Source organism: Galeopterus variegatus, unplaced genomic scaffold (genome assembly GCF_000696425.1).
Source record: "Galeopterus variegatus unplaced genomic scaffold, G_variegatus-3.0.2 Scaffold4721, whole genome shotgun sequence".
Lineage (NCBI taxonomy): Eukaryota > Metazoa > Chordata > Mammalia > Dermoptera > Cynocephalidae > Galeopterus > Galeopterus variegatus.
Window position 1 is genome coordinate 131,170 of NW_007730832.1, and position 25,832 is coordinate 157,001.

General features: G+C 45.5%; 2 protein-coding genes across 6 annotated transcripts in view; one reads left to right on the top strand and one right to left on the bottom strand.

Moving 5' to 3' along the window:
- ASH1L (ash1 (absent, small, or homeotic)-like (Drosophila)) overlaps positions 1 to 14,501 on the top strand; it is a gene marked incomplete at its 5' end in the record, with an annotated part of 126,394 nt that extends 111,893 nt beyond the window's left edge. Inside the window, 12 exons of the mRNA XM_008588220.1 lie at positions 321 to 473; positions 3,129 to 3,183; positions 3,266 to 3,398; positions 4,750 to 4,998; positions 5,938 to 6,024; positions 7,020 to 7,110; positions 7,542 to 7,680; positions 7,795 to 7,967; positions 8,988 to 9,154; positions 10,288 to 10,328; positions 11,140 to 11,441; positions 12,017 to 14,501. Coding sequence (XP_008586442.1) covers positions 321 to 473; positions 3,129 to 3,183; positions 3,266 to 3,398; positions 4,750 to 4,998; positions 5,938 to 6,024; positions 7,020 to 7,110; positions 7,542 to 7,680; positions 7,795 to 7,967; positions 8,988 to 9,154; positions 10,288 to 10,328; positions 11,140 to 11,441; positions 12,017 to 12,108 — 1,682 coding nt within the window. The remainder of the gene's footprint in view (positions 1 to 320; positions 474 to 3,128; positions 3,184 to 3,265; positions 3,399 to 4,749; positions 4,999 to 5,937; positions 6,025 to 7,019; positions 7,111 to 7,541; positions 7,681 to 7,794; positions 7,968 to 8,987; positions 9,155 to 10,287; positions 10,329 to 11,139; positions 11,442 to 12,016) is intronic.
- A 2,510-nt stretch (positions 14,502 to 17,011) lies between these two features.
- Positions 17,012 to 25,832, bottom strand: part of RUSC1 (RUN and SH3 domain containing 1) — a 10,204-nt gene continuing 1,383 nt past the window's right edge. Inside the window, exons 2-10 of one of the 5 annotated variants that reach the window (XM_008588211.1) lie at positions 23,892 to 25,343; positions 22,099 to 22,197; positions 21,887 to 21,963; positions 21,589 to 21,763; positions 21,408 to 21,513; positions 21,163 to 21,209; positions 19,928 to 20,477; positions 19,211 to 19,333; positions 17,012 to 17,734 (exon numbers count right to left, since the gene is read on the bottom strand). In XM_008588211.1, coding sequence (XP_008586433.1) covers positions 17,566 to 17,734; positions 19,211 to 19,333; positions 19,928 to 20,477; positions 21,163 to 21,209; positions 21,408 to 21,513; positions 21,589 to 21,763; positions 21,887 to 21,963; positions 22,099 to 22,197; positions 23,892 to 25,257 — 2,712 coding nt within the window. In that variant the 5' untranslated portion in view covers positions 25,258 to 25,343 and the 3' untranslated portion in view covers positions 17,012 to 17,565. Of the gene's footprint in view, positions 17,735 to 19,210; positions 19,334 to 19,927; positions 20,478 to 21,162; positions 21,210 to 21,407; positions 21,514 to 21,588; positions 21,764 to 21,886; positions 21,964 to 22,098; positions 22,198 to 22,428; positions 23,050 to 23,891; positions 25,344 to 25,832 lie in introns of those variants that run through there. The other 4 variants (XM_008588215.1, XM_008588213.1, XM_008588214.1 and 1 more) reach the window with 4 other exon arrangements.

Consider the following 25,832-nt stretch of genomic DNA (forward strand, 5'->3'; position numbering starts at 1 on the left):
ACTTGCCCCAGATCACACAAGAGTAAATGGTGAAGCCAGAATTCAGATGCAGACAGACTCATTTTGAAGCCCAGACTTTGAAGTTACTACACTATATAGAGTTTGGCCACTACGCTATGGTCCCTCTTGCAGCATTTGTGTCTCTGGGAAACTCCAGTGATTTCTAATTTTTCTTTAAGGAGGAAAGAAAGAACTCTTGCCCACTAATTTACTTAACTCACTTCAAGGAAAATAGAGCTTATGGCAGAAACCCATTGGGGAAGAGAGAGCCACACAGAAGTCCTCATTTCTTGAAACTAATTTTCACTTTGTCCTTCCAGACGTCTTCATGACCCAGTTCTCTGCCCTGCAGACAGCTCGATCTGTTCGAACAAGACGGTTGGCAGCTGCAGAGGAAAACATTGAAGTGGCTCGGGCAGCCCGCCTAGCCCAGATCTTCAAAGAGATCTGTGATGGTATCATCTCTTATAAAGGTGACTATATTCACCCTAAATTTTATTCTTCTTACCTTTCTTTTTTTTTTTTTGTCTTTTTTGTGACTGGTAAGGGGATCGGAACCTTTGGCTTGGTGTCGCCCGCACCGCGCTCAGCCAGTGAGCGCACTGGCCACCCCTATATAGGACCCGAACCCGCGGCGGGAGCACTGCTGCGCTCCCAAGCGCTGCACTCTCCCGAGTGCGCCGCGGGGCCGGCCCCTTCTTACCTTTTTTTAATATCATATCACCATTACCTTAGATTTCCAAGACCAAGAACAAGTGACATTTAGGATTAGGAATTTAGGAGGTTTACTTTTTCTGCCTTTTATCAGAGTATAGAATTATAGGATGGATTATAGTCTTCAGGAATTGTTGTTTTTAACTTCTAAGATCCATGTGTTTCTGTGGTGCAGTTGGTTAGTGTGTCTGGCTGTTAACCAAAAGGTTGATAGTTCAAACCCACCCAGGGACAAAAAGGAAAAAACAACTTTTTTTAAATGGATGCTGTAGTCTTAAAAATGAAGTCTCTCTCACTCATCCATGTATTTTTAAAGCAAAGTCCATATGGGAAAAATAAATAATAAATTCCAAGATCCTACATTTTTTGTGTTTGTTATAATTTTACTGTAGTTAAATACTATATTTAGAAATCACATTTTTTAAATAGAAGGTAGCTAGTCTCTGCATCTATAGGGTACAGTTCCCTTTCTTAAATATAATTCCCCTGAATAAGACAATGAATAAGCAATTTAAGAAAAATGTATAAAGAATGTGTTACACCAGTGGTTCTTAACATTTTTTTGATTGACATCTTTGAGAATCTAATAAAGTCCATGTTCCCTTTCCCCAGAAAAATATATATGTATAATCTTGCGTATATTTTGGAGCGTTCATAGACCCTAACAATCTACATTAAGAAAAAGGACAAACTTTCAAGAAAATTGCCACTTACTTTATAAAAGTTTTCATGCAAACACCTTTACCCTGTTCCTTTCCTCTTCCAAGACCCATCTTTTGGGCATGCGTTGAGAATAGGAGTAGGGAAGGAGAGAGTTTTTAATTTGGGGTAGATAGTTTCATAATGTAAGTGACTTTTTCTGACCAAGAAAATTGGGGATCTTGGGGCCGGCCCAGTGGCGCACTGGATAGTGCGCCGCTTGCGAGCGCGGCGGCACTCCCGCCGAGGGTTCGGATCCCATGTGAGACCGGTTCCCGCTCACTGGCTGAGCGCGGTGCGGGCGCCACACCGAGGGTTGCGCTCCCATTGCCGGTCAGTAAAAAAGACAAAAAGGGAAAAAAAAAAAGAAAATTGGGGATCTTGGGGCCGGCCCAGTGGCGCACTGGATAGCGCGCCGCTTGCGAGCGCGGCGGCACTCCCGCCGAGGGTTCGGATCCCATGTGAGACCGGTTCCCGCTCACTGGCTGAGCGCGGTGCGGGCGCCACACCGAGGGTTGCGATCCCATTGCCGGTCAGTAAAAAAGACAAAAAGGGAAAAAAAAAAAAGAAAATTGGGGATCTTTAAAATTAGAGATTTTGTCAGATAATTGCAGCTTTCTTCCATCAGCTTTGCCTTCTCTCTCTTCCTTCCATTCCATAAATTCTGAGGAATTTGGTTCTTTCCTTCTCTTTTCTTTCTCTGTCTACTGTTTATCTTTGGTATTATACAGTTTTGGCTTTTTACAGTTTTGTTCACCTAATATAGAAAGGAAGGAGGGGACCACTCTGCCCTAAGATGTAGTTTTGTGGCACCTATTCCATTTACATTCCCAAAAGATCACACTCTCTGCATTCTCAAGTAGCCCCCTCTGATCTAACATGAAATTGCAGTAAATATATCTATTGTGTCACTGCATTCTGAGCATAAAACAACAGGCTTTTTCTCTCTGGTGAAATCGCCAGAAAGTAAGGTAGCAAATGAGAAGTAGCCCCTCAGTATGAATTCTGTTTTCATAATGCAGAATAACTGTTACAGGAAAAAGAATTCTAGAAAATATTCACAGTTCTAAGTTATTCATTATCTAGCATTTAATTGAATTCAAACCAAGAGAGTAATATTAATTATGTGCAATTAACAAGAACTAGAAAACATTTTTTGGATAAGATGGTCTTTTTCCTGTGATAAGATTTATTAAGCAGGAATTTGCCCTAAGCAGCCCAGCTTACTCAGTAAGTTCCCATCTCTCATTCCTCATAGAAAGTTCTTCTCATTACCTAACTAATATTATGCTACATTTCAAGCTTATATACTATATCTTTCATATCCTAGGCAGTCTTGAAAACATCATTTGATCTCTGCCTTTAACGACACACATTTCTGTGTGTGTGTGTGTGTGTGTGTCCTTTTTGAGACCGGCCGCATCACACTCAGCCAGTGTCACACTCAGCCAGTGGGCGCTGTGAGCGCACCAGTCATCCCTATATAGGATCCAAACCCTCGGCGGGAGCGCTACTGCGCTCCCAGCGCCGCACTCTCCCGAGTGCGCCACGGGCTCGGCCCTAACGACACACATTTCTGAAAAGTGGATTTTTCACTGTCACATCTCAACAAAACTTGTGTTTGGGGGGGCGGATTCTATTGTTTCAGTTAGGAGATAACGCTTGCCTCCCTTGTATCTAAGAGTCTTTCTGCTAAATCTTGCATTCTGTTGCAGATTCTTCCCGACAAGCACTGGCAGCTCCACTTTTGAACCTCCCGCCAAAGAAAAAGTAGGTCTATGTTTATGGGAATCATACGAGTTTTATAAAAGTTCTAAGTGTATCAGATTGACATGCTGGCTTTATGTTCCAGGAATGCTGATTATTATGAGAAGATCTCTGATCCCCTAGATCTTATCACCATAGAGAAGCAGATCCTCACTGGTTATTATAAGACAGTGGAAGCTTTTGATGCTGACATGCTCAAGGTCTTTCGGAATGCTGAGGTATTTTTCACTGACTTCAAACACAGATTTAAGAAGTTTGTTCTGAAGAGAACCATTTTAGAAGCTTAAGATTTTTACCTTTTTCTCCTATCAACCTTCATATTTCTGGAAAGGCAATCATTTTTATTGAGTACCCTTAGGGTGTGTGTTATAGTGTACTAAATATTGTACATTCCTATACAGTAAAGACATAGATTAGTTGTAAAGTTAAATCATTCCTTCAAAAAAACAATTTTTATTAAAACCTAATTTAATATTAAACCTTTTTATCTGTGCTGTACAGATGTTTTACTGCATTTAAGGAATATCTGTAGTTTCTTTCCTCGAGGAAATAATTACATGTGAAATAAACAGAAATATGTGTATGTAAGTAGTTAGAAATATAGCTAGAAAATGGAATTGAAGGGTATTATTCTAATAGGTTGTAGAATAGGTGAAACCCATTGGAGAGAAGGTGGCCTTGAACTGATTTAAAGGTCATAATGGACTATTGTATGGTTTTGAAATACCTTGGAGAGGTATTTGGAGGATAAAAGTGGCTATATTAGATAAAGAGTAGAGGTTGAAAGACAAAATAAGAGAGAAAAACAAGTGGGAGAAGACTTAGATCAATCTTGACTTATAACAATGCTTTCTACTGAAACCCAGCTTCCACATACATTTAACATGTGTAAATTTTCCCAGATACCTGCAAGACAAAGGTAAATGGTGAACTTCTACACTACATTATGCTTGCAATATTTATTCATGTTCCTTGATAACTGTGTATTTGATCTTGTGGACACTAAGGCCTTTGACAGGAATTGTATGACAAAGCAGTAGAGCAAATGGAAAAATACCAAGCAGATTTTAATTTTAATTCATTTTAGTTCAGTTTAAGATGTTAGTGACTTTCTGGCACTATGTAGTCAGCTCTCTGTATCCATGCTTTCCACATCCATGGATTCAACCTACCTTAGATTGAAAATATTTGTGGGAAAAAAATTACAGAAAGTTCTAAAAAGCAAAATTTGAATTTGCCACATATCGAATACTGTGTTGAGTCCATATGAATGAAGCAATGTGTAGGTATTGTATTAGGTATTATACATAATCTAGAGATGATTTAAAGTATACAGGAGGATGTGCATAGGTTATATGCAAATACAGTGCCACTTTATATCAGGGACTTGAGCATCTGCTGATTATGGTACTTGCAAGGAGTCATAGAACGAATCCCCCATGGATACTGAGGGACAACAGTATTTGATGCTATTGAAAACCTATTAAGAAAATCATGCTACTTCTTTAGGTATATTTTTAAGCCAAGTTGAGAAGAGGAAACATGATTTCTTTCTTCTCCTTTCTTCAGAAGTACTATGGGCGTAAATCTCCAATTGGGAGAGATGTTTGCCGCCTACGAAAGGCCTATTACAATGCTCGGCATGAAGCATCAGCTCAAATTGATGAGATTGTGGGAGAGACAGCAAGTGAGGCAGACAGCAGTGAGACCTCAGTCTCTGAGAAGGAGAATGGGCATGAAAAGGACGATGATGTTATCCGCTGTATCTGTGGCCTCTACAAGGACGAAGGCCTCATGATCCAGTGTGACAAGTGCATGGTGAGGGTCAGGAGGTGAAGCACAAGCCTGGTCTTGATGAGCATGGTGACCATATTCAAAGAAGCTCTTGCCTCTTTTGGCTTGGCCTCAAAGCCTTTTTATGAACTCTAATCTAGCCTTGGTTTCTGTTATTCCTCACTGTACACCATATTGTCTTTCCCCTTTTTTGTATTTCTTTTATTTATTCCTTCCTTTTTTTTTTTTTTTTTTTTTTTTCTGGCTGTTAAGGAGAACCAAACCCTTGACTTGGTGTAATAGCACCACACTCTCCCAAGCTTCTCTTCTTTTTATACCTCCCATTCTTTGTGCTCACTTTCACTGTACGCTTCCTAATGTAATCTGAATCAAGGAGAATGATAGTATTTAGGATAGTGCTTTACCTTGAAAAACATTTGGCAGTAGTACACTCTATATAGCATGAATACAGATACAGTGCCATTTATAAATATACATAGGGCTCCTGATGGAGTCAAGGCCTGGGTTTGACCATAGTGTCCCCACTTAATGCATGTAAACTCATGTTCACATGTCCATATGTAAAATGGGGCTATGATTATTGAGAGGATAAAGTTAGATAAGGGTAAGTGAAAACATTTTGTAACTAAAACCTTTCACAATTGCCCTATCATAGACGTATAGTACTTAGTAACTAATAGTTTGGTAGTATACTCACTTGTCTTCCTATTCTCTGTCTCCCTGTTTTATTTGCCCACATCTATGTATTATGAATCAATCTGTATACTTTTATTCAGACAAATCGTTATTCTTTTTTCCTCCTATCTTACCATATATCTCTAATTTCTCATTCACACACTTATTCCTTAGTTCCTATTTTACTTTACCCTGTCCTGTTGCCAATTTTTTGATTCTTAACCCCCAAGACTTCTCTCAAAAAGTCTAAGCCTCCCTGTGTCCCCCCATCTGTACCTTTTTCTACAGGTGTGGCAGCACTGTGATTGTATGGGAGTGAACTCAGATGTGGAACACTACCTTTGTGAGCAGTGTGACCCAAGGCCTGTAGACAGGGTAAGCCACCCTGTGATAAAACTCCAGTCTGTAAGTAGGAGATGTAGCCTGTGGTATCTTACCTGCTCCTGCTATGCAGAATTTCCTTTAATAAGTTGCTCAACCTCTCTGTGCCTCCATTTCTTTCCTTCTTTTTTTTTTTTTTTTTTTTTTAACAGATTATTTCTTAAACTTCACATTGAGGGTAGTAATTTTGCCCTTGTTTTGCTCAAAACTATGTTCAAAGGAAAAATAAAATACTTAGATATCTGTGAAAGGAATGGTACTATACAGGTATAAAACTAAGGTTTTTATAAGCACTATCAACTATCCATAAGAGGAGTAGCTTGTAAAATCCACAACTTGGTACTGTAAATATTATTTATGTTAGGTAGTATTTAAGTGAAAAGAGCATTGGTCTCAGAGTCAACAATGATCAGTCTTAGGCTCACTTTACAGGAGAGAGGGTGGGTGACTTGCCCAAGTTATTAAGTAGGTTCTTGTCTTGGCTCTACCATATTTACATGTGTGATCTTGGGCAAGTCACCTCTATAAAAAACAGGGAGGAATTTAGTCAGTATTTCTCAGCAGTGGCACTGTTGTCATTTATAGGTGGACAGTTCTTTCTCGTGAGGGATGCATTTCAGAATGTTTGGCTTCCCTGGCACCTGGGCACTAAATACCAGTAGCATCCCCTAGTCATTATAATAATCAAAGTCCCCCTTTGGACACTTTCAGATGTCCCCTAGATGGCACAGAGCAGCCACACAATTACTGCTTCATAGAACATAGTTAGATTCTTAGCCTGTCCATTTTGTCCTCTACCTTCACTTTTCCAGATTTAACTTCAGTTGCTTTCATGTATTTTTTAAATCTGTGGTTTATGGAAATGACCAAACAGTAAGTCTTGATTAGTTGGGAATTCTAGGTTTTAGTTCTTTTCCTCTATTGAATAAAGATCAGTAGACTGAATGTAGTAATTCCAGCCCTTGTCCATTGGCTTCTGCTCTTATCAGGAGGTACCCATGATCCCTCGTCCCCACTACACTCAACCTGGCTGTGTCTACTTCATCTGTTTGCTCCGAGATGACTTGCTACTTCGTCAGGGTGCGTACCCAGGGGCTAACCCTAGTTGTCAAAGCTAATGTTTCTGAATAGGAAGAAGTATCTGCTATCTGCTTGATAGTCATTGTCTCCCTATAGCCAGCCGTTAATAGCAATAGAATATAGGTTTTTATATCCTTTAGTTCTTATGCTTACATATATCACCCCTCTAACAAATAATACTAATTTGGAGAGAGAGGTGTTAGAAAGCAAATTTTAAGGTACTTAGGAAACCCCAGAGATGGAAGACTTCCCTCATATTATTCTCATAGTCTAGAATTGATTATCATCATTAGACTACTGATTTTAGCTCTTTGTATTTATATTGTTTTAGATTATGAGTTCTATGTAGACCCTGGGTCAGATAAATGTATGCCTAACATTATCCATGCAGGAATAATTTTAACTTTCTCCTGTGTTCTGTGCCTTCCTAGGTGACTGTGTGTATCTGATGAGGGATAGTCGGCGCACCCCTGATGGCCATCCAGTCCGTCAATCCTATCGACTCTTATCTCACATTAACCGAGATAAACTTGATATCTTCCGCATTGAGAAGCTTTGGAAGAATGAAAAGTATGTGCTGAGGTCCTATCTCTTTCTTCCACCTGTGGCCTATCAGAAGAGCTGACTATTCACTAGGATCTTGCTAATCAACTAAACCTTTCTCATTCTTCCTTTTTTTTTTAGAGAGGAACGGTTTGCCTTTGGTCATCATTACTTCCGCCCCCATGAAACGCACCACTCACCATCCCGTCGGTTCTATCACAATGAACTATTTCGGGTGCCACTCTATGAGATCATTCCTTTGGAGGCTGTAGTGGGTACTTGCTGTGTGTTGGACCTTTATACTTATTGTAAAGGTAAATGATGTGGGCTAGTTAAGAAATGACCTCATATCCCCTGTTCATTTATCTGTAATTGCCCACAGCATTCTTATTGTCTTTATCTGATGAAAGATTCTCCAAGACTAGCTGTGAAACTCTAGACAGCTATACTATATTTTTTCTTTCTATTACCTAGTGCTTGGTACTCAAGAAATGTTAATTCCTTTTTTTTAAAATTTAGTTAACATTTTTTAATACTGTATGCTAGTTTCAAATTCCAGCTGTACCATATTATACCTATGTGCCCTTGGGTAAGTTACTTAACCTAAGTATCAGTTTCCCACTGAAAATAGGGATTATTATCTATTTAAAGAGTTTTGGGGCTGGCCAGTTAGTTCAGTTGGTTAGAATGCAGCCTTGTAACACCAAGGTCAAGGGTTCGGTTCCCTGTACTGGCCAGCTGCAAAAAAAAAAAAAAAAAAAAAAAAAGAGTTTTGTAAAGATTAAATGAAATAACCTGCAAAAGCACTTTGCCCAGTTTATGGCTTACAGTAAAAGCTCGATATATTAGTCACCTAGTTCTGTCTGTCAGTATCATAGCAAATAGTCGAAAATTATATATATATTCCACTCCAAAACTGAAAGAGTGCTTGTAGTTCTGACACTGTTGATTCTTCCTCAGGTTAAAAAGTATTTATTTCCCCCATATTTATACCTTCATTCTTTTCTCATAACTGTCATAATATCTGCTGTTTTTCCTCAAAACATTCCCTCACAAATCTCTGCAGCACTCAAATAACCTACATTTCTGGTTTCTTTCTATCCTGTAGCATGCCATTATGCTCTTATATTCCCTTTCTCCTTTTTTTGACACTAGTGTCTGGGGACTCTCCTTTCTTCTGCAACCACCAAATGTTAGTTGTTCTGCCTCTCCAGGTAGCTACAAGTTCTCCTCTTAAGGGTCTAGCTGCTCTCCCAATGATGTATGGTGTTCTCTGGGCAGCTCAGGGGGAGGGAAGGGGAAATAGGATTCTTTAACAGTGTTTGGACTCATAGGGAGACCCAAAGGAGTGAAGGAACAAGATGTGTACATCTGTGATTATCGGCTTGACAAGTCAGCACACCTATTTTACAAGATCCACCGGAACCGCTATCCTGTCTGTACCAAACCATATGCCTTTGATCACTTCCCCAAGAAGCTCACTCCCAAAAGAGATTTCTCAGTAAGTCTTCTTCCTTTCTTAACACTACATGTCAGGACAATCTGGTTCATGCATGGAATTCAGAGTGAAATCTTTAACTTGCTCTCTGCTTCTTCATCCTGTTTCTATCCCACATTGTAGAACTCTCCATCTCTATTTAAGGTGTTTGAACAGCGTAAATACATTTCCTCACATGGGCTATATCTCAGGAAATTTTTGATTACACTGTTACACCTTAGTCAGGTTTTCCTTTTATTTCTCACCCCTCTTTAATCTTTGCCATTGAACCAGACGTCTGTAGTTTGTTGCTTTGCTTCCTTTTTCACACCCATAATTTTAAGAAGCAACTAGAAAGAATCACAAAACCCTGAAAAACCTTTGGTGAAAGTGATTTAGTATGTTTCTTTTTATGCCTGGATTAAAAATGTAAGATACGGGGCAGTGGGGAAAAAAAAAAAAAAAAAAGTAAGACATGATCATTATATAAAATTGGAAAAGTATAGAAGCATTAAGAAGATGAAATGGTATATATTATCTCCCTACCTAGAAAATAATCATTTTTAGCATTTTCATTTTCAGTGTTTTTCCTGTGTATTTTTTCTTTCAAATTTCTGAAAACATATGCCAATTATTTTGTGGCATTCATCTTTCCATAGAGAGTTTGGTCATCCATTCATTTCTTTGCTATAATGAAACCCCAACTGAGCTCCCTTATCTTTGAGTCTTCTTTTGGTGGGCCTATGAAAATTCATAGCCGTCACCCTGGAAGACTTAGAAATAGTCTAACCAGAAAGGAAACCTATACCCCCCTATTTCCCCCCCCCAATAGTCTTTTGTCTTCTCTCTCCCACCACCAGGTCCCCTCCTCTCTTCTAGACATCTTTGTTCTTGCTTGCTCAATCAACAGCTCATTGATTATCTTTGAAACAGAGAAAATGGTGAGCTTATCCCTTCTATTGTCACTGTAGGATTACAAAATACTAAAAACCATCATGGCCTACAGGTTGACAGAAGTTTTGAACTTCTTACCTTAAAACACAGTCACTCAGCTTGTACAGCTTTAGCCCTACCTCTCTTATCCTGAGTGACCCCAGCCTAGATGTAGCTTTGCCAGCTTATATAATATGCTTACCTCTACCTTTTCTTCTCTGCAGCCTCATTATGTCCCAGACAACTATAAGAGGAACGGAGGGCGGTAAGTCTCATGCGGATGTGAGGATCCTAAGAGATTGACCAAGAGCATGAATAGAGCAAGAGAACTAGCAGCTACCTACTCGGCTCCACCACTAAGACTGGGTATTCTCTGCAGAGTAGCCCAGACAGACTCAGGAAAGTCTTTTTTAGATGTCTGCAAGCTTTCCTCATTACCTCAAGCTCTTGGTGCCTCTGTCAAGGAATTGACGTAGCCAGGAGTGCACAGTTTTGGCTGAGCAGTTTGGGTTCATAGTTTTTATTTTTGCTTGTTTTGTGCATGAGAAAGGGGTATTCCTGGAGAAGGAGCACAAAAGGCTTTTCTTCAGTTTCCTTACCTGTTGAATGGGGGCATAACTACTGTTTTACCAACAGCAGTAGCTTACCAGAAGGATAAAAATATTACATAATTGATATGAAAAAGAAAAAGTAAAAATTCCTTTTAAATATTTATTATTGTAGTTGAACTATTGGGATCACAGGGTTGTGCCATACTTCTGTGTACTCATGAAACAGAACCAGCTAAGCAGTTTTACCAGACCTGGTATATTTTATGGATTCCTGTCTCATTTGTGGTTCAGATTCTAAGAGAAAGGAGAAAGGCTTAATTTTACAAATAGAGGTTAAATTTCAGAGAAGGGTAGTGATTTGTTCCAATAATAAAGTGAAGACCAGAGTCAAGTTTCTCACCTGTAGCCAAGTCTAACAGCTAGACTCAGGGATCTCAAGCCATCCTGAGGCCTCTACCCTTCATTCCTCTTCCCTCCTCAAGTACTTTGCTCAGCCTTGCCCTAAATTTACATATCCTCTGGCAGATCATCCTGGAAGTCCGAGCGCTCAAAGCCTCCCCTAAAAGACCTGGGCCAGGAGGATGATGCTCTACCCTTGATTGAAGAGGTTCTAGCCAGTCAGGAGCAAGCAGCCAATGAGATGCCCAGCCTGGAGGAGCCAGAACAGGAGGGGGCCATTGCTGAAGTCAGTGAGGGTGAGAAAAAAACAGAGGAGAGTAGTCAAGAACCCCAGTCATCCTGTACTCCTGAGGAACGACGGCATAACCAACGAGAACGACTCAACCAGATCTTGCTCAATCTCCTTGAAAAAATCCCTGGGAAAAATGGTAAGAATAACCAGGCTATCTAGGGTTTAAGGTAAATGGGAAATGAGAGGGGGTGAAAAAGAACAACTTCTTTTTTTTTTTTCCTTTTTGTCTTTTTTCGTGACCGGCCACGGATCGCAACCCTCAGTGTCGCGCCCGTACCGGACCGGGACCGGCTACGGGATCGCAACCCTCGGTGTTGCTCTCGCTCAGCCAGTGAGCGGCCGGTCTGTATGTGGGATCCGAACCCTCGGCGGAAGCGCCGCCGCACTTCCCAAGCGGCGCACTGTAGCAGTGCACCACCGGGCCGGCCCAAAAGAACAACTTCTAATTACTGGCCCAGTATGGAATGTGTTCTGAGAAAATGGTCCAGTTCCTTCATAGGCCTGACTTTAATTCTTGAAAGTGAACCTCTGGGAAGTGAGATGATCTCCCTCCCTAGAGAACCACCTTTTTCATCTAGGGTTGGAGGAGGGCATAAAGTGCTTATAGGTCAGAAAAGGAATCACTGAATTCTTATACTCTCTTTAGTGCTCAAATCTGGAATAAGGAGTGGGAGAGTGGCATTTGATGAGCCTCCTTGGTTCTGTTTTCAGCCATTGATGTGACCTACTTGCTGGAGGAAGGATCAGGCAGGAAACTGCGAAGGCGTACTTTGTTTGTCCCAGAAAACAGCTTTCGGAAATGACCCTCAAAGAATGAGAACCTGAAGCATCTGGAATCCAGTGGAGCTGATCTGTCCTGCTTCCTGCTCTCTGGATGTTGACATGGGTGGGAAGGGTCCATCCAGGCAAAGGGAATGGGGCCATATCGTTGATATTAGGTACTTAATACCCTTGAAGCTAGTGGAGAGGATGGGGATCTGTCCAAGACAGTTCAATTTAATTAATTTTCTTCTCCATTGCTTCAACCTAAGAGTTAATAATGTAGAGAGGAGAGAGGACAACATTGGGGATGACCAGAAGCTTTTGGTACTTTACAGCACTTGCCCCTCCCCACAGCTTGGGTTTTTCTGTGTCATCCTCCAATCCCACAGGCACTACTAAGCTGCTTCCTATACCGAGGTATAACTCAGAATCCAAAGGGATAGGGCCAGGATCCCCACCCCTACTCCATCTGTTCTCTGTTGGCTCCAAGAGCTACCCCAGAGACCTAAAACAGAAACAGTAGCTGGGGCCTCTTCCCTGGTCCCTGACTAGGAAAGTTTCTCTCTCCTTTCTTACCCAACCAGGTAAAAGTAAAACATGAGTTGACAACTCAAAGCACTTGTAACTGCTGTCCCTCTCCCTACCTCTAATCCCCAAGATGGAATCATGAGATAGGGAAGGCCCCCATGGGGTCAGAAGGGCACAGTACTTCTTATAATTTTATTTGTTTTACCCTTCATAACCTACTGAACATATTTTTTTCCTAATGAGAAAACCAGGCCCCCGCCAGCACACATGTTTTTGACACGCTGTGGTTCTGTACGTCTGCTGTGCTGTGCGAATGGAGATTCATTTCAAAATAGAATAATTTTAAAGAACATAAAAAGAACTACGTAAAAAGAACTCTAAACTCCCCCATAACAAAAGTCACTACAGAGACTGTTCAGCAGTATTCATCTATCAGAGTATTTGTTGTTGAGTGTAGATTATCAATTGAATACACTACTCTTGTTTTCTTAATTGTACAGTTTTCAGTGTCCATCTCTTAAAGAGACAGTGTTCTCTTCACCCTAGTCCCATCTTGCCCCCACCCTCCTAAATGACTTTATCATTTAGGAGGTATATCCAGGGTGTTTCTTTCCTTCCCATTCTCTTGACCAGAAGTTACCAGACTATCTGTCTCTTTAAAAATAAAATTTAAAAAGCTTTGCTTTGTTGTCTTCTCAGACATACGTATACATATACATTTTAGATGTTCCTATAAGAGAAAAGATGGTTTTTAAATGTGCCAAGTTGTGTGTGTATATATGTGTGTGTGTGTATATATATATATAATATATATATATATATATATATTTGCTGCGTGATTGGTAAGCAATACAATAGAAAACATGTCCCCATTACTTTTTTCTAATATTGGACCAATGCTGTCCTAATTGTACATTTCCCCTTATGATGACGACGCTCTGACTCGTTTAAGTAGAAACATTAACCACCTTCCATTCCATTGAATCTTTTTTTCTTTTTCTCCTTTCTGTGTCATTCTTGAGGGAAAAAACAAAAAACAAAACAAAAGAGAGGGGATGCCAAAGATCCCCTTGAGCAGAGAAAAAGGAAAATAAATATTTTATTAAAGAAAAAAGAGAATTAAGAAAATAGTTTGGAGTATTTTCTTACTGTAGAGAAGCACTGTACAGTACTAAGAGACCTGGGTATATGATACTCATGTGTGGAGCTGGAAAAATCGCATGTCCAAGCCCGTTTGAGTGGTTTCTTTTGTTTTTCATTGCAGGGAGTGGGTGGGAGGGAGGTGGGACTAGGGGCACTTTGGGGGTATCCTTTTAGTCAAAAGCAAGAAAATGACAAGAAAGAGATTAAAATTCAATGTTTCCTTTATATAGTGTTAAACACTAAAATTTTAAAAAAGATAAAAAAGAAAAAAAACTTTGTAAAATGCGAGAACAGAAGCAAAAGACACTACGCTCTGTCATTTTATCTTTCTTTTGTTGAAAGACTAAAAACTGAAATGTTTTTTAGACAATCAAATGTTAGGTAAGTGCAAAAACTTGTTTTTTCTTACTGGTGTAGAAATTAATGCCTTTTTTTATTTTTCAGTTATTTTATAATAACGAAATAAAAAGAACCCCCCAGCTGCCAGGTGGGTTTCGGTGTTTGAAATGTGGGGCAAAGCACTACATCACTGCAAATAGATACAGAGTTAGTCTGCATGTCTGTAGGCTGTGTGATTGCGGAAAATATAAATGCTGCTAATATATATTTCCTTTTTACAAAAGCATATCTAAATAGATGATTGTTTTGATGTTTAATCTTTGTAAATTATGTATTACCAATTTTAACATTGGATGTAATTGCATAAAAAGCTTGCATCTCAATCCTTGAAAGTCTAGTATTAAATGGAAAAAACTTTTCCTAACTGTGGAGTGGTGAGCTTGCTATTTTTTTCTTCTTTCCTACTCTCCATTTATCTTCCAGGATCTCTCCATTCTTTTTCCAAAGGGATCTCTCTTAAACCACATCATCAACATCCTGTGCCCTACATGAGCACACTTACCACTGTTAATTACTGGATGAAGCCATTTCTTCAGTACCAGGATCTTTTAAGTCTGGACCCAGTCTAACCAATCAGCACAATAATCACCTATACCATAAGTCCAGCTGTTTCTCAAACATGCCACACTATTCTACACACTACCGTTTGCACACACTGGCATCATGTCACTTAATGCTCATTAACAACCTGAGGCTGGCAATAATTTCATGCCACAGTTTTTAGGCAACTGTGTGTTAGATCATTTCTGTTATAAGCAGTTTCCATGAATTCATTTATTAATCCTCACAACAGCCCTTTTTGATAGGTACCAAAACCCAATTTTATAGACAAGGAAACTGAAGCAACGGAAAGGTTAAGTAGCTTGCCCAAGATCACATAGCTACTTAGTTAATCCTCATAACAGCCCTCTGAAGTTATTATTCCCATTTCGTAGAAATTAAAACTGGAGCTCGGGTAGGTTAAGTAACTTGCCAAAGGTCACCTAGTAACTTTGGAGCCAGAACTCCAAAGTCTAAGTGTTCATCCACAAATAAAGTGTCAGAAATAACCAACTAATTGAGGAAGATAAAATCCACTCCTGCCAATAACTGGAAAGCCTAATAAAATTCCCAGACATTTAGGCTGGGAGTTCAGCTAGAATACAGTTGATCAGAAGCAGCAAGTCCTACTCCACTGTTAAGTAACAGTCTCTTCATTACTGCAAAACAGTATATTAGTGTTAAATTTTCTTAAGCTTATCTCTAACTTTTAACCTTTGTCATCTACTACAGATGTTCTAGATAATATATAATGTTACAGAACTAGATTTTATTATATCATCATTTGGTCTATTTCATGTTCTGCAAGGAAGTCCTACTTCTCTGTTACCACCTGCACAAGCCTGAGGCTATTAGGCTCTGATCGCAAATGTTGCATCAGGCCAGGTCTCACTGATGTTCTAACAAAGTCCTTCTAGGACTCTTCCCAGTTATTAGGATTAACCACTTTAAAACCAAGAACATGGGAATAGGAGTCCGAAGGAGAGGCCAGGTTAAGTCATGGGAAATGAAGACTCTATATGAGCATTAAAGAAACTTTAGGAACCGTGGGCTCCGCAAGATTATTCTGCAGATCACTTTAAGAAATATTGGTCCCAATGTCAAAGTATTAGCAGTCTCCCATATCTACTGTTACATAACCTTAAACATATAAGTACAACTTCATAAAGCTTCATAAACTCGAGAGCTCAGACTCCCCTAAGAATATGACAGGATTCCTAGAGGCGCTCAGAATCCAGTTTGAGAAACATTACCTAGGGCTGGCCCGTGGCTCACTCGGGAGAGTGCAGTGCTGATAACATCAAGGCCACGGGTTTGGATCCTATATAGGGATGGCTGGTTTGCTCACTGGCTGAGCGTGGTGCTGACAACACCAAGGCAAGGGTTAAGATTCCCCTTACCGGTCATCTTTAAAAAAAAACAAAAAGAAACATTACCTAGGAAGCACCTGAAATGCAAACTGAGATCTAAAATTGAGAGGGTAGATACACATAAAAAGCAAAATTAAAGCAAAGAGTAGATGAATAACATGAATTGGCCAGGAGTGGGTAACATTTAATTCTTAGAAAATTACAAAAATATAAGGCATTTGAGTCTACCAGGACTGGTACTGAGTACTACAGAGCTTTGAATCTTAAGATTTTTATTTCCCCCATGTCCTGCCTACTGTCTTCTACTGAGTTCCCAAAGATAAAAACTTCCAGAGTTCTTTGCTTTGTTTCACCTCATAATTCTCAGCTTCCCCCTAACTTTCCTACTGCCCGGTTATAATTATACCTTTCTATTCTTCTAACCTTTTGGTGATTTCTCCTCTGTATAGACAACCTTTATAGTTATTCCCAATCCCATCTTCAAACCTCTAGAGCATCTTAGCTATTCTCATTATTTCAAAAGATTGAAAGGAAACTAACTCCTAAAAAAGTAATGTGATAAAACTAAAAAAATAAATAACAGAAAGTTATTTTGCTTTTACTTGATACTGTATCACCATAGAGTGACATTAAATAGGTATTAAATAGAAAAAAAAAAGTGTCACTTCTTACAACTCTTTAATCCTTCCCTTCACCTCAGATATTAATAAGTACAATTTCAAGGGCTATTTAAGTCTTTCCTCCTCCCCAATATTTTACTCAGACTCCTATCTTATCAGTCAAACCAAACCAAATCAAGTCTGAGACTAGAGGAACACTTGTGAGATTTAGGCACCAGAGGTCATGTCTCTGTTCCTCAGAAAACATTAAAAACTGAACATGGGCTGGGAAGAAAGCGTCTCCCATAAGAGGTCCTCCCTCCTCTCTCATAGCCTATGTCCTAAAACCCACAGTGACACACACATTCAACTCCTATTCTTTATTGGGACAAAGAAGGAAGGAGGCAGACCAACACCACAGGCCCACCCACCAGGGGTGTTCGGTCTTCAGCACCTAGTACAGCATGAGTACATCATAAATACAGGCAACGTGCGATTGGAATGGGGAAGATTCCACAAACAGGAAGGAAACTAGAAGTCCTTCTAGGCTTGGGGGTCAAGGCATATACTGTACTGGCACAGTCCACTGATGGATGAAGAAAGTAGAGGGCTAGATTTCCATTTGCAGATAGGAAGGGAGATGTTCCCTTATATGGATGGGAAAGAAGAAAGGGACATGGAGGGGAATTCCTTTTTATATATTTGGAAGAAGAGCAGATTTCACCCTACAGATGGGCATGGGAGGGAAGAAGGAAAGTTTATTTTAAATATTAGCAGAAATGGATATGGGAAGATATGTCATTTTGCAGATAGGTAAAATGCTTCTGGGATGGTCAGTTTACAAGGATTAGTGTTCACAGGCCATTTCATTCCCAGGTGACAGGAGGGGAGACCCGCAGGAAACGAAAGGGTTCCAGGGCTAGAGAACAAGGGAGGTATACCCCACAGGAACCAGCCCCTCCACGCCATCCCGCCCACAGCGGAGCCAGTCCTCATCCACTGTGGCAATGACACGCAGCACATCCCCACGCCGGAAGCTCAACTGGTCAGGTCCTGCAGCAGTGTGGTCACAGAGAGCCCGAACCGCCCTGAAGGGAGCCAGAGGAAGATGCTGGGATGAAGTGAAGTGGGAGTGCCTCGCTGTCCCCAGGCCTTATCTCCCCACTCAGTGAACATTGGGCTCTGAAAGATACTTGGGAACCATCTGTCAACATGTTGATTCTGTCTGGGGCTCTAGCCCTCTCCTAAGCACCAAATCCACTCTTCAGCTGTTTATTTGACACTATTTGCACTTCCCTTTGGTGCTTCAAATTCAACATATGCAAACTATATGACTCACCTTAACCCTCCAAACCAGTCCCTCTTGTTTCCCCTACAGTGGTAAACAGCACCAGTTTCTACCCAGTTGCTCCTGGCAAAAACCTGGGCATCTCACTTCCCACATCCAATCCATCACCAAAACTTGTTTGCTGTTTGTATCCACTACTATTCCATCTTACTCTTTCTCTTCAACTCTACTGCCACCATACTGGTTTAGTCCTCTCTTCTCTCCCTGGACCACTGCATAGTCTAATTGGTCTGCTTGAATTTCTCTTGGCCTCCCTCCCCCAGGCCATTCTCCACACAGCAGTCAAAGATCTTTCTAAAACACAAGCACATCATTCCCAGGCTTAAGACCCTTCAAGGGCTCCCACTGCCTCAGAATAAAGTCGTCTCCTTAGCTGGCACACTGACCCCTTCCGCCTCGCCATCATGTCCTCCACTGCAACCGTTATGTAACTTTAGACATAAAAATACAGGGGCACAACATCATGTGCACACAATTCCTCACCACACTTGAGCCTCCCTGCCTTTGCCTCTCATTCCTCCTGCCAGATGCACACCCCCACACCACCACTGAGCCTCCCCTGCATTGCCAAGCTTGGAGAAAAAGCCCTGTCTACGAGGCCCCAAAGGACTCAGTCCTTCCTAATCTTTAGCATACTGGATTGTAATTGCTCATTTATTCATTGCTATCTCCACTGGACTTGAGAGCAGGGACTCTAATGTTTTGTTTAGAAAGGACTCTTTTTGTTCCTTTCCCTAGCATAATGCTTCACACCTAGTAAATACTTGAAAAATATTGCTGAATGAATGAAAAATCAGGAAGCTTAATTCAATGAGAGAATCCCAAAGAAACAAGACCCCAAAGGAGAAGCAGTCCCTGGCACCAAATTAGAAGACCTCACCAGAGGGCCACACAACCCCTCAGTGTACACACACAATAATAAAACCGCTAACTGGGTACCTACTCTGTGCCCAGTGCTTTTACAAAATTATGCCAAGTCTTCACAACAACCATAACAAAAGTATAAAATTATCTTCTTTTTACAGAGAAAGAAACTAAGGCTCGGAGAAATTAGTGTCACACTGATAATAATAGCACAGATTCAATGCAAACTAAGCACTGTCTGATTTTAAAACCTTGGGTCTTTTACACTACCTCCTGTCCACTCCATGAAGACAGAAACACGTATATAACACACACAGTTACACACCAATTCATTCTCCCCAATCCTTCTTACCTGTGGGTCTGCACCATGCTGGGTGCTGAGGCCTCAAGCTCCTCAGGAGGAGTCTCAGGAGGTGCTCCCCACTTTACCAGAGCCAACACATTCACTGTCGGGGGCAGCCAGCTGGATGGTCTCCTGGAAGGAAGGACATAGGGTCACAGAGGTTACCCCACTTTCAGAAAAAGAACCCAAGAACCCAGGGATTTGGAGGGAGGGAGAGACTGAGGGGCCAGACTGGTTCAAAAGAGGTCAAGAGTTGGTCACTTTTGAAGGCAGAGTGGCAGTTGCGGGACATAGGTAACTTTTGGATGATTAGGGAGATGACACCAAATGTCTACAACACCAAAAGTCAGAAGAGACTTAATGGAACTATCAGGATCTATACAGGCTCAGAAAAATCCAGAGGATCACTAGAGATTACCTAAAGCCATTGAAAGCCACCAATGGTCAAGCTCTAGAGCAGGGGTCAGCAATTTATTTTTTTTTTCTAAAGGACCAAATAGTAAATATTTCAGACTGTGAGGGCCAAAAGGCAAAACAGAACATTATGTAGGTACTTATTTAACCATTAAAATGTAACCACATAGTAATAGCCATTTTTAGCTCATGGCTGTAAAAATACTCCCAAACTCTGACCTAAAAGATCATCACTAGAGATTTTCAAATGAAGCCACTGGTGGCTTTGAGATGGAGTCAAAAAGTCATAGAGGGAACAAGGTACTCCATTACCTGGATTTTACAGCTCCACCCTCAGTTTCTGTGGGGCCTCCAGGCACTCCAAACAGTCTCCCCAGCCACACACCTCTGCCTGGTGTTGCTTCTTCTGTGGGCAGGAGTCTCTCCTGTGCACCCTCAGTTGCAGTCCCGTGATGCCTGGGTCCCCACCGGGGAAGAGGGAAGCCCTCGGTGCCTCCAGAGGCATAGACCCGGGAGGCCTGGGTCAGCTGCTCCCACCAGCTGCCTGGTGTGGGAGGACTTGGGGAGGCTGAAGGGTCAGGAGCCACCTCCCCAGAAGCTCCCCGAAGGCTCTGGGCCAACCGACCCCCCCAATGCAGCATGGCTTGCACAGTCTGCTGCAGGGCTGGAGTTGGGCCTGCAGGGGCAGGGGCCTGAGGCGGGCCCAAGGGCAGATGATGGTGGTGCTCAAAGAGCAGGTCCAGGTGGAAGGTGAGCACCGACAATGGCTGCAGCAGGAGCAACAGCTCTGTGGACAGGGAGGGGCAGCCACCCTGCGCCATGGAAAAGAATCCTGTGGGCAGGTACAGGAGGGACAGCAGGCCTGGAAAAGAGCAGGCCAACATGAGCCCCTGATCTAGGCCCAGTCCCTGAGGAACACCTGCATCAGTCCACCAGTCAGCAGACATCTTCCCAGGCCTCACTCTGTACTTGGCAGTGGGACATGAGAGAGGGGAACATGGTGGGATATAAGACTAACACATCCCTGCCTATCTGGAACTGTGGCCTAGATAGATACAGAGCAAGTAGTGACAAATATCTGAGTAACAATGTAAAGACTAGAAAAGAGAAGGACAGGAGGGCCATGGGAGTACACACAGCAGGGCCTAGGAGTTGGCCTAGTCTGGGGGTGGAAGTGAAGCCTCACTGAAGAAAGGTCTGAAAGATGAATGAAAGTCATCAGGAAGCAGGAGGGGCAGGGAGGCCCATTCCAGGTGGAGGAACAGCATAAGTTGGGCCCTGGGGCAGGAAGGACCAGACGGGAAGACTGTTGGCAAGACCAAGGAAAGCCCTGGACCTCAAAGCAGGGGAATAGGGCAGAGGGCAGAGGCTTTGGACCTTTCCTCCTATGGGACTCCATGGAAGAGTTTTAAGCAGAAAAGTAGTAAGATCAGACATCTGGATTAGTATCAATCTGGCATCAGTGGGAAGGAACCAGCAGAAGAGATCCCTTTCCCTCCCTCCCTGCTAGCCCAGCAACCCCAACCTCTCCCATCTGAGCCTCTGACCTGCATCTTCCTGAAGACTGGAAAACCACAGCTCCAACTGCTTAGTGCTGTGGAAGAAGGGAGGTAATGGACATTCAGGGAGGTGGAGGACTCCAGTCCTCTCTGGGTGGGGGATGGGAGATGAGAATGGGAGAGGGGAGGCCTTCTCTGGGGACATGGAGCATCAGTACTGTGTCCCACCCATGATGCCCCTGTGGTCCCCAGATCATGGGTGGCGGTGGGGCAGTGGGAAGAAGGCCACTCACTTGAGGAGGCCCAGGATGAAGGCATGGAAGCGGCTTCGGCTGCTGCTCAGCGGGGCCAGACGGCTGACCTGGCTGTACAGGGTTCCCAGGGAACGGGTGCTGGAGCCTGAGGACATGGGGTGCGGTGAGCCAGTCCCCGGCCCTGCACACGGCGGAGCGGTCCCACACCCTCCCCACTCACCTGGCTTCACTGAGGCCTCCACCACGCTCCAGGGGCTGCTCCTGCGCTGCCCAGTGATAAGGTCCTTCCGGAAAGGCTTCAGCCCGTCCGCCACCAGGGCGTGGAGGGCGGGGCAGAGGGTGGTCAGCACCAGGTGCCCCACGTCCGGGCTCAGCCGGCTATCCCCCAACTGGGCCTGAAGGAGGCGCAATGCGGATGGGTCCAGAGGTACCTCCAGCCATTTCCTGCCAACCGTTCCTGCGCCCCCAGGGCTACATTAATCTGTCATTCCCAACATCCTCCCCCCAGCCACCTTCACCTTCTGAACCAAGTTCCGGGCGGCCCCGAAGTGCGAGATGATTTTATCCACTGAGGAGCTGACGGCTATCAGGAGACCTGGGAGGGGTCGAAGAGGGAAGACGCGTTAAAGCAGAGACTGGCTTATGCAATTTGACCCTTAATGACTGAGAGGAGGGCCTAAGTGGGGGCAGTACATTCAGAAGCCAGGGCTCAGGAGACAGGGTGTCCTACCTTTTTTCTGCTCCTGCAGCTGGCCAGTCCCACTCTGGGCTTCTGCCATCCACAGCCGCTGGGCCCCGGGGACACCGGCGAATGACCAGGAACTACGGACTAGGGTAAGGGAAGAAGGAAGCAGTGACACTTAGCAAGAGTTACCCTGAGGACTAAGGGCTCCCGCATAGGTCATCTCCTGCGGATGTGCAGCGCCCCTGACCCTGAAGGGAGAGGGGGTGCGGGGCCGCATGAAGCATGGGGCAGCTTTACTCGGGCCCCCAAGTCAAATCCTGCACATATCCCAGTACTCGCCACCCCCACTCCCCCTTCCTCAGGGCCCACTCCCACCTCCTCGATCCCGGAAGTCCCGGAGCGGGACACCCGCGCTCACCTCCCGCCCGCCAGGCTGGAGCCTGTAGGACGGGAGCGAGTGGGAGAGGGAAGGGAGGAGCAGCCCTCCGCCCCGCCCCGGGCCCCGTCCCGCCCGCGGAGACCCGGGGAGCACGTGGGGAGCCTGGACCAATGGAAAGGCAGACAGACGGGAAAGGGAGGAGAGACGGAGAGAGGTGAGAACCAAAGAATGGGGGAGGACGGAAGGCGCCGGAAAGGAGAAACCCCGGTCCCGTGCCAGCATCTCGGCGGAGGGCGCCCCTTTCACCCCATGTCTGGGGAGACTCGTGAGGAGGGCGTGGCCAGGACCTCCTGGGCCAATGAGTTCCAGCGAGCTTCACCCTCCACCCTTCCCCAACAAGGTGGGGGTCAGACTCGAACTGCACTGGCTAAGGAATCCTCAGAGAGTGTGACTCAAGGTCCCTAACAATGAACTTGCTGGGATCCCCCCAGACTGGGTATGGAGGCCGGATAAGCCCGCGTCCACCATGACCAGCGCGGGCCTGGAGGGAGTGGGGCCGGGCCATGCAACGGGAACAGCAGCAATCTCCCTCAACTCCCTAGGACCAATGAACGGGGCTTGGAATCTGTCCATATTTAAGGAGGGGACTAAGCCCGGTAGCCCTGGAAAAAAGCTAAAGCTAAGGGCTGGGCGAGGGTGGAAGGGACCTTGGAGTAGGCGGGTCGGCCCCGTCTGAGGCGTGGCCCGTGGGGCTCGCCCGGGTCCGTCTTACGTAGCCTGGGCGGAGGCGGTGGGCTCCTGGTCCAGCGAGGGGCCTCCGGCGAACGAGGTGGCGGTGGCAGCGGGGGGGTGGGTACCTGGCGGAGTGGGGGAGCCGCGGCGGGGAAGGTGCTACTTCTGGGAAAGAGCGGGGACAGCAGCAGTGCCAGTTCGGGGCTGGCCAGGCAGGGCAGGGCCCCCCGAGTCGGAGGCGAATAGGCTCCCACCGGGGACAGGCGGGCAGGCAGCAGCTGCTCCTCTGGGGGGCTCGGCGCCCCCAGCAACCGCAGACCGGCGCCGGGCCACCCAGCCAGAGGCGCTAGGAGCAGAGACCCAGCTGCGCCCGCGCCCCCACCCTCCAACAGGGGGCGCCCGTCGGCCGAGAACCGGAAAACCAGGGGCCGAGGGAGCAAGAGGGGACCGGCTGCAGGCGGGATTGGCGGGGCCAGGCGCAGAGGGAAGGAGGGCAGCGGGACGGGCAGCCAGGCAAGGAGGGGCGGGAGAAAGAGGGAGCAAAGAGTTAGTTCCGTAACCCAACGACCCACCCAGTTTCCCTTTCCCGGAGCGCTCCCTGGTAGAAGGGGCGAGGAGGATGGGTGACACAGAATGGAGGGGAGACAGGGATCCGGGTTGGAAGCTTCAGAGGCGGAGGCATGGCCGAAACCCAGCCCTCCTCCTGCTTCCTCCGGCGGCCTCTTACCCTCTAGGCTCGCCTGCGCGCCAGGCTTCTCCGGCTCCTTAGCGGCTGGGGCTTCCTCGCCAGCCACGGGGCTGAGCGCCCTGCCCTCCTCTGGCTGCCCCTCCGCTATGGGCTGCAGCCCAGGTCGGTTCTTCTTCCTCCGGGGAGGGACAGGTGGGGGTGGGGGCCGCGGCGGGACCAAGGCCCAGCCAGCTGGGGGATCCCGAGGTGGGACGGGCGGAGGCGGGGCCCGGCTTCGGGACCGGAGTTCCTTGAAGGTGGTGACTTCCCGGGGAGGTGCGGAGGAGCCGCCCAGCGACCCGATGGGGGGCAGCTCAGTGTCGGGCGAGAAGACTATGAGCCAGTCGCTGCGATCTTTCTTGGCCTGTGGCACGAGGGGCAGCCCTGGGCCCCGCTTGCGCTTCTGGGCCAGCTCATGGAAGGACGTGATTGTCCGGTGGGGTACCGGCTCTTCGCTGACGTCATTTCTCCATCCTCCATCAGTTTTCCCTGCATCCGTTTTCGACCCAGAATCAGTTATTCCTGTGTTGGTTTTCCAACCAGAGTCGAATTTTCCAGGTTCAGTTTTCCAGCTAGAGTTTGTATTTCCGTTGATTTTCCAACCAGAGTTATTGTTCTCAGTGATTTTCCATCCAGCTTCAGTTTTCTCTGTGTCAATTTTCCAAATGGGATTAATTTTCCAACTGGGCTCTGTTTTCCCAGCGTCGATTTTCCCATCATCTGCCTCTGAAAGCTCGGAGGTAGGAAGATCTTGCTCCCCACTCTCGTCCTCTTCCTCCAGACCTAGGGAAGGGAGGCCCTGGCAGGTGGTCAGACTGTTGCAGTTCGAATCCAGGCCAGGACCCGGTGGGGAAGAAGCTCCGGAGCAAGAATCAGGAGAGCAGCAGAAGCTGTCCGGGGAGCAGGTACCAGGGCCTGCTGAAGCCATTGGGGAGCCCTGCTCCAGGGGGATAATGCTTGGCTGAGGGTGTGCATCCTCATCGCCAGGGAGGTCCCGAGAGTAGACTGAGATGGGGGAATCATCTGGGCTGAGATCTGAACAAGAGCTGAGAGAGGAGGAGCAGCCCGGGTCCGAAGGAGAGGCAGCCCCCTCTTCCTCCTGTGATGGGTCCTGCCGGTTTTCTAGGCCTGGCCCATGCTCTCGGCAGCATCGGCAGGGCACGGCTGAGCTGTTGGAATTGGCGTCCACCACAGTCCCGCTGCAAGGGCCCCTGCTGTCCTTGCCCCCAGTGTCTCCTGGAGGAGGGGGTGTGCTCAAGGGCCCCTCCCGTAGCTCGGGACGGCGGGACAAGTGCAGGCCCAGAGAGACGTGCTGGAGGTGGATGTGGTTGAGGTTGCAGAGTAAAGCCCTCTGAGGGGACAGCATGGTGCCAGCGGCGACAGGATGGCCTCCAGAGAACCAGGAGGATCGGGCCTCTCACATCCACCTACCTGGCAACCGGAGGTTCAGACCTAGAAGTCAGGGTGGTAAAACCCAGTCAGTGAGGACACTGGCCGCAGGAAGGACACCGAGGTGACCGACGGCTGAAGCAGGCCTGGGAAGGCTCCAGCTGCTTTGGGCAATATTTAAATGAGATGCAAATCGCCATCGACTGCCCATTAGTTTCTACTGCAGTGCTTGCAGGTGGGGTCGAATGTAAGCAATCCCCACATACACACCCTCCCCATCCCGGGATTGGAGCTGGGAGGGTCAGAGAATGCCGCTACATTCTGGATCTCCCTGGGGTTGCCGGGGAGGAGGGGGAGAAGAGGCTTGGAAGAGGAAGTGGGCCCTGCGTCTTTTCTGCCGCAATCTGGCCCTGCCCTCCAGCCTACCCCTCGCTCCCAGGGGAAGGGGCCAAGGGAGACCCCGCCCAGATGCTCCGAAATGGAGGGGGGTGGGCCGCAGGTTTGGCTGTTTAATGCAGGAAAGGAGCGGGGGGGGGGGGGGGGGGGGGGGGG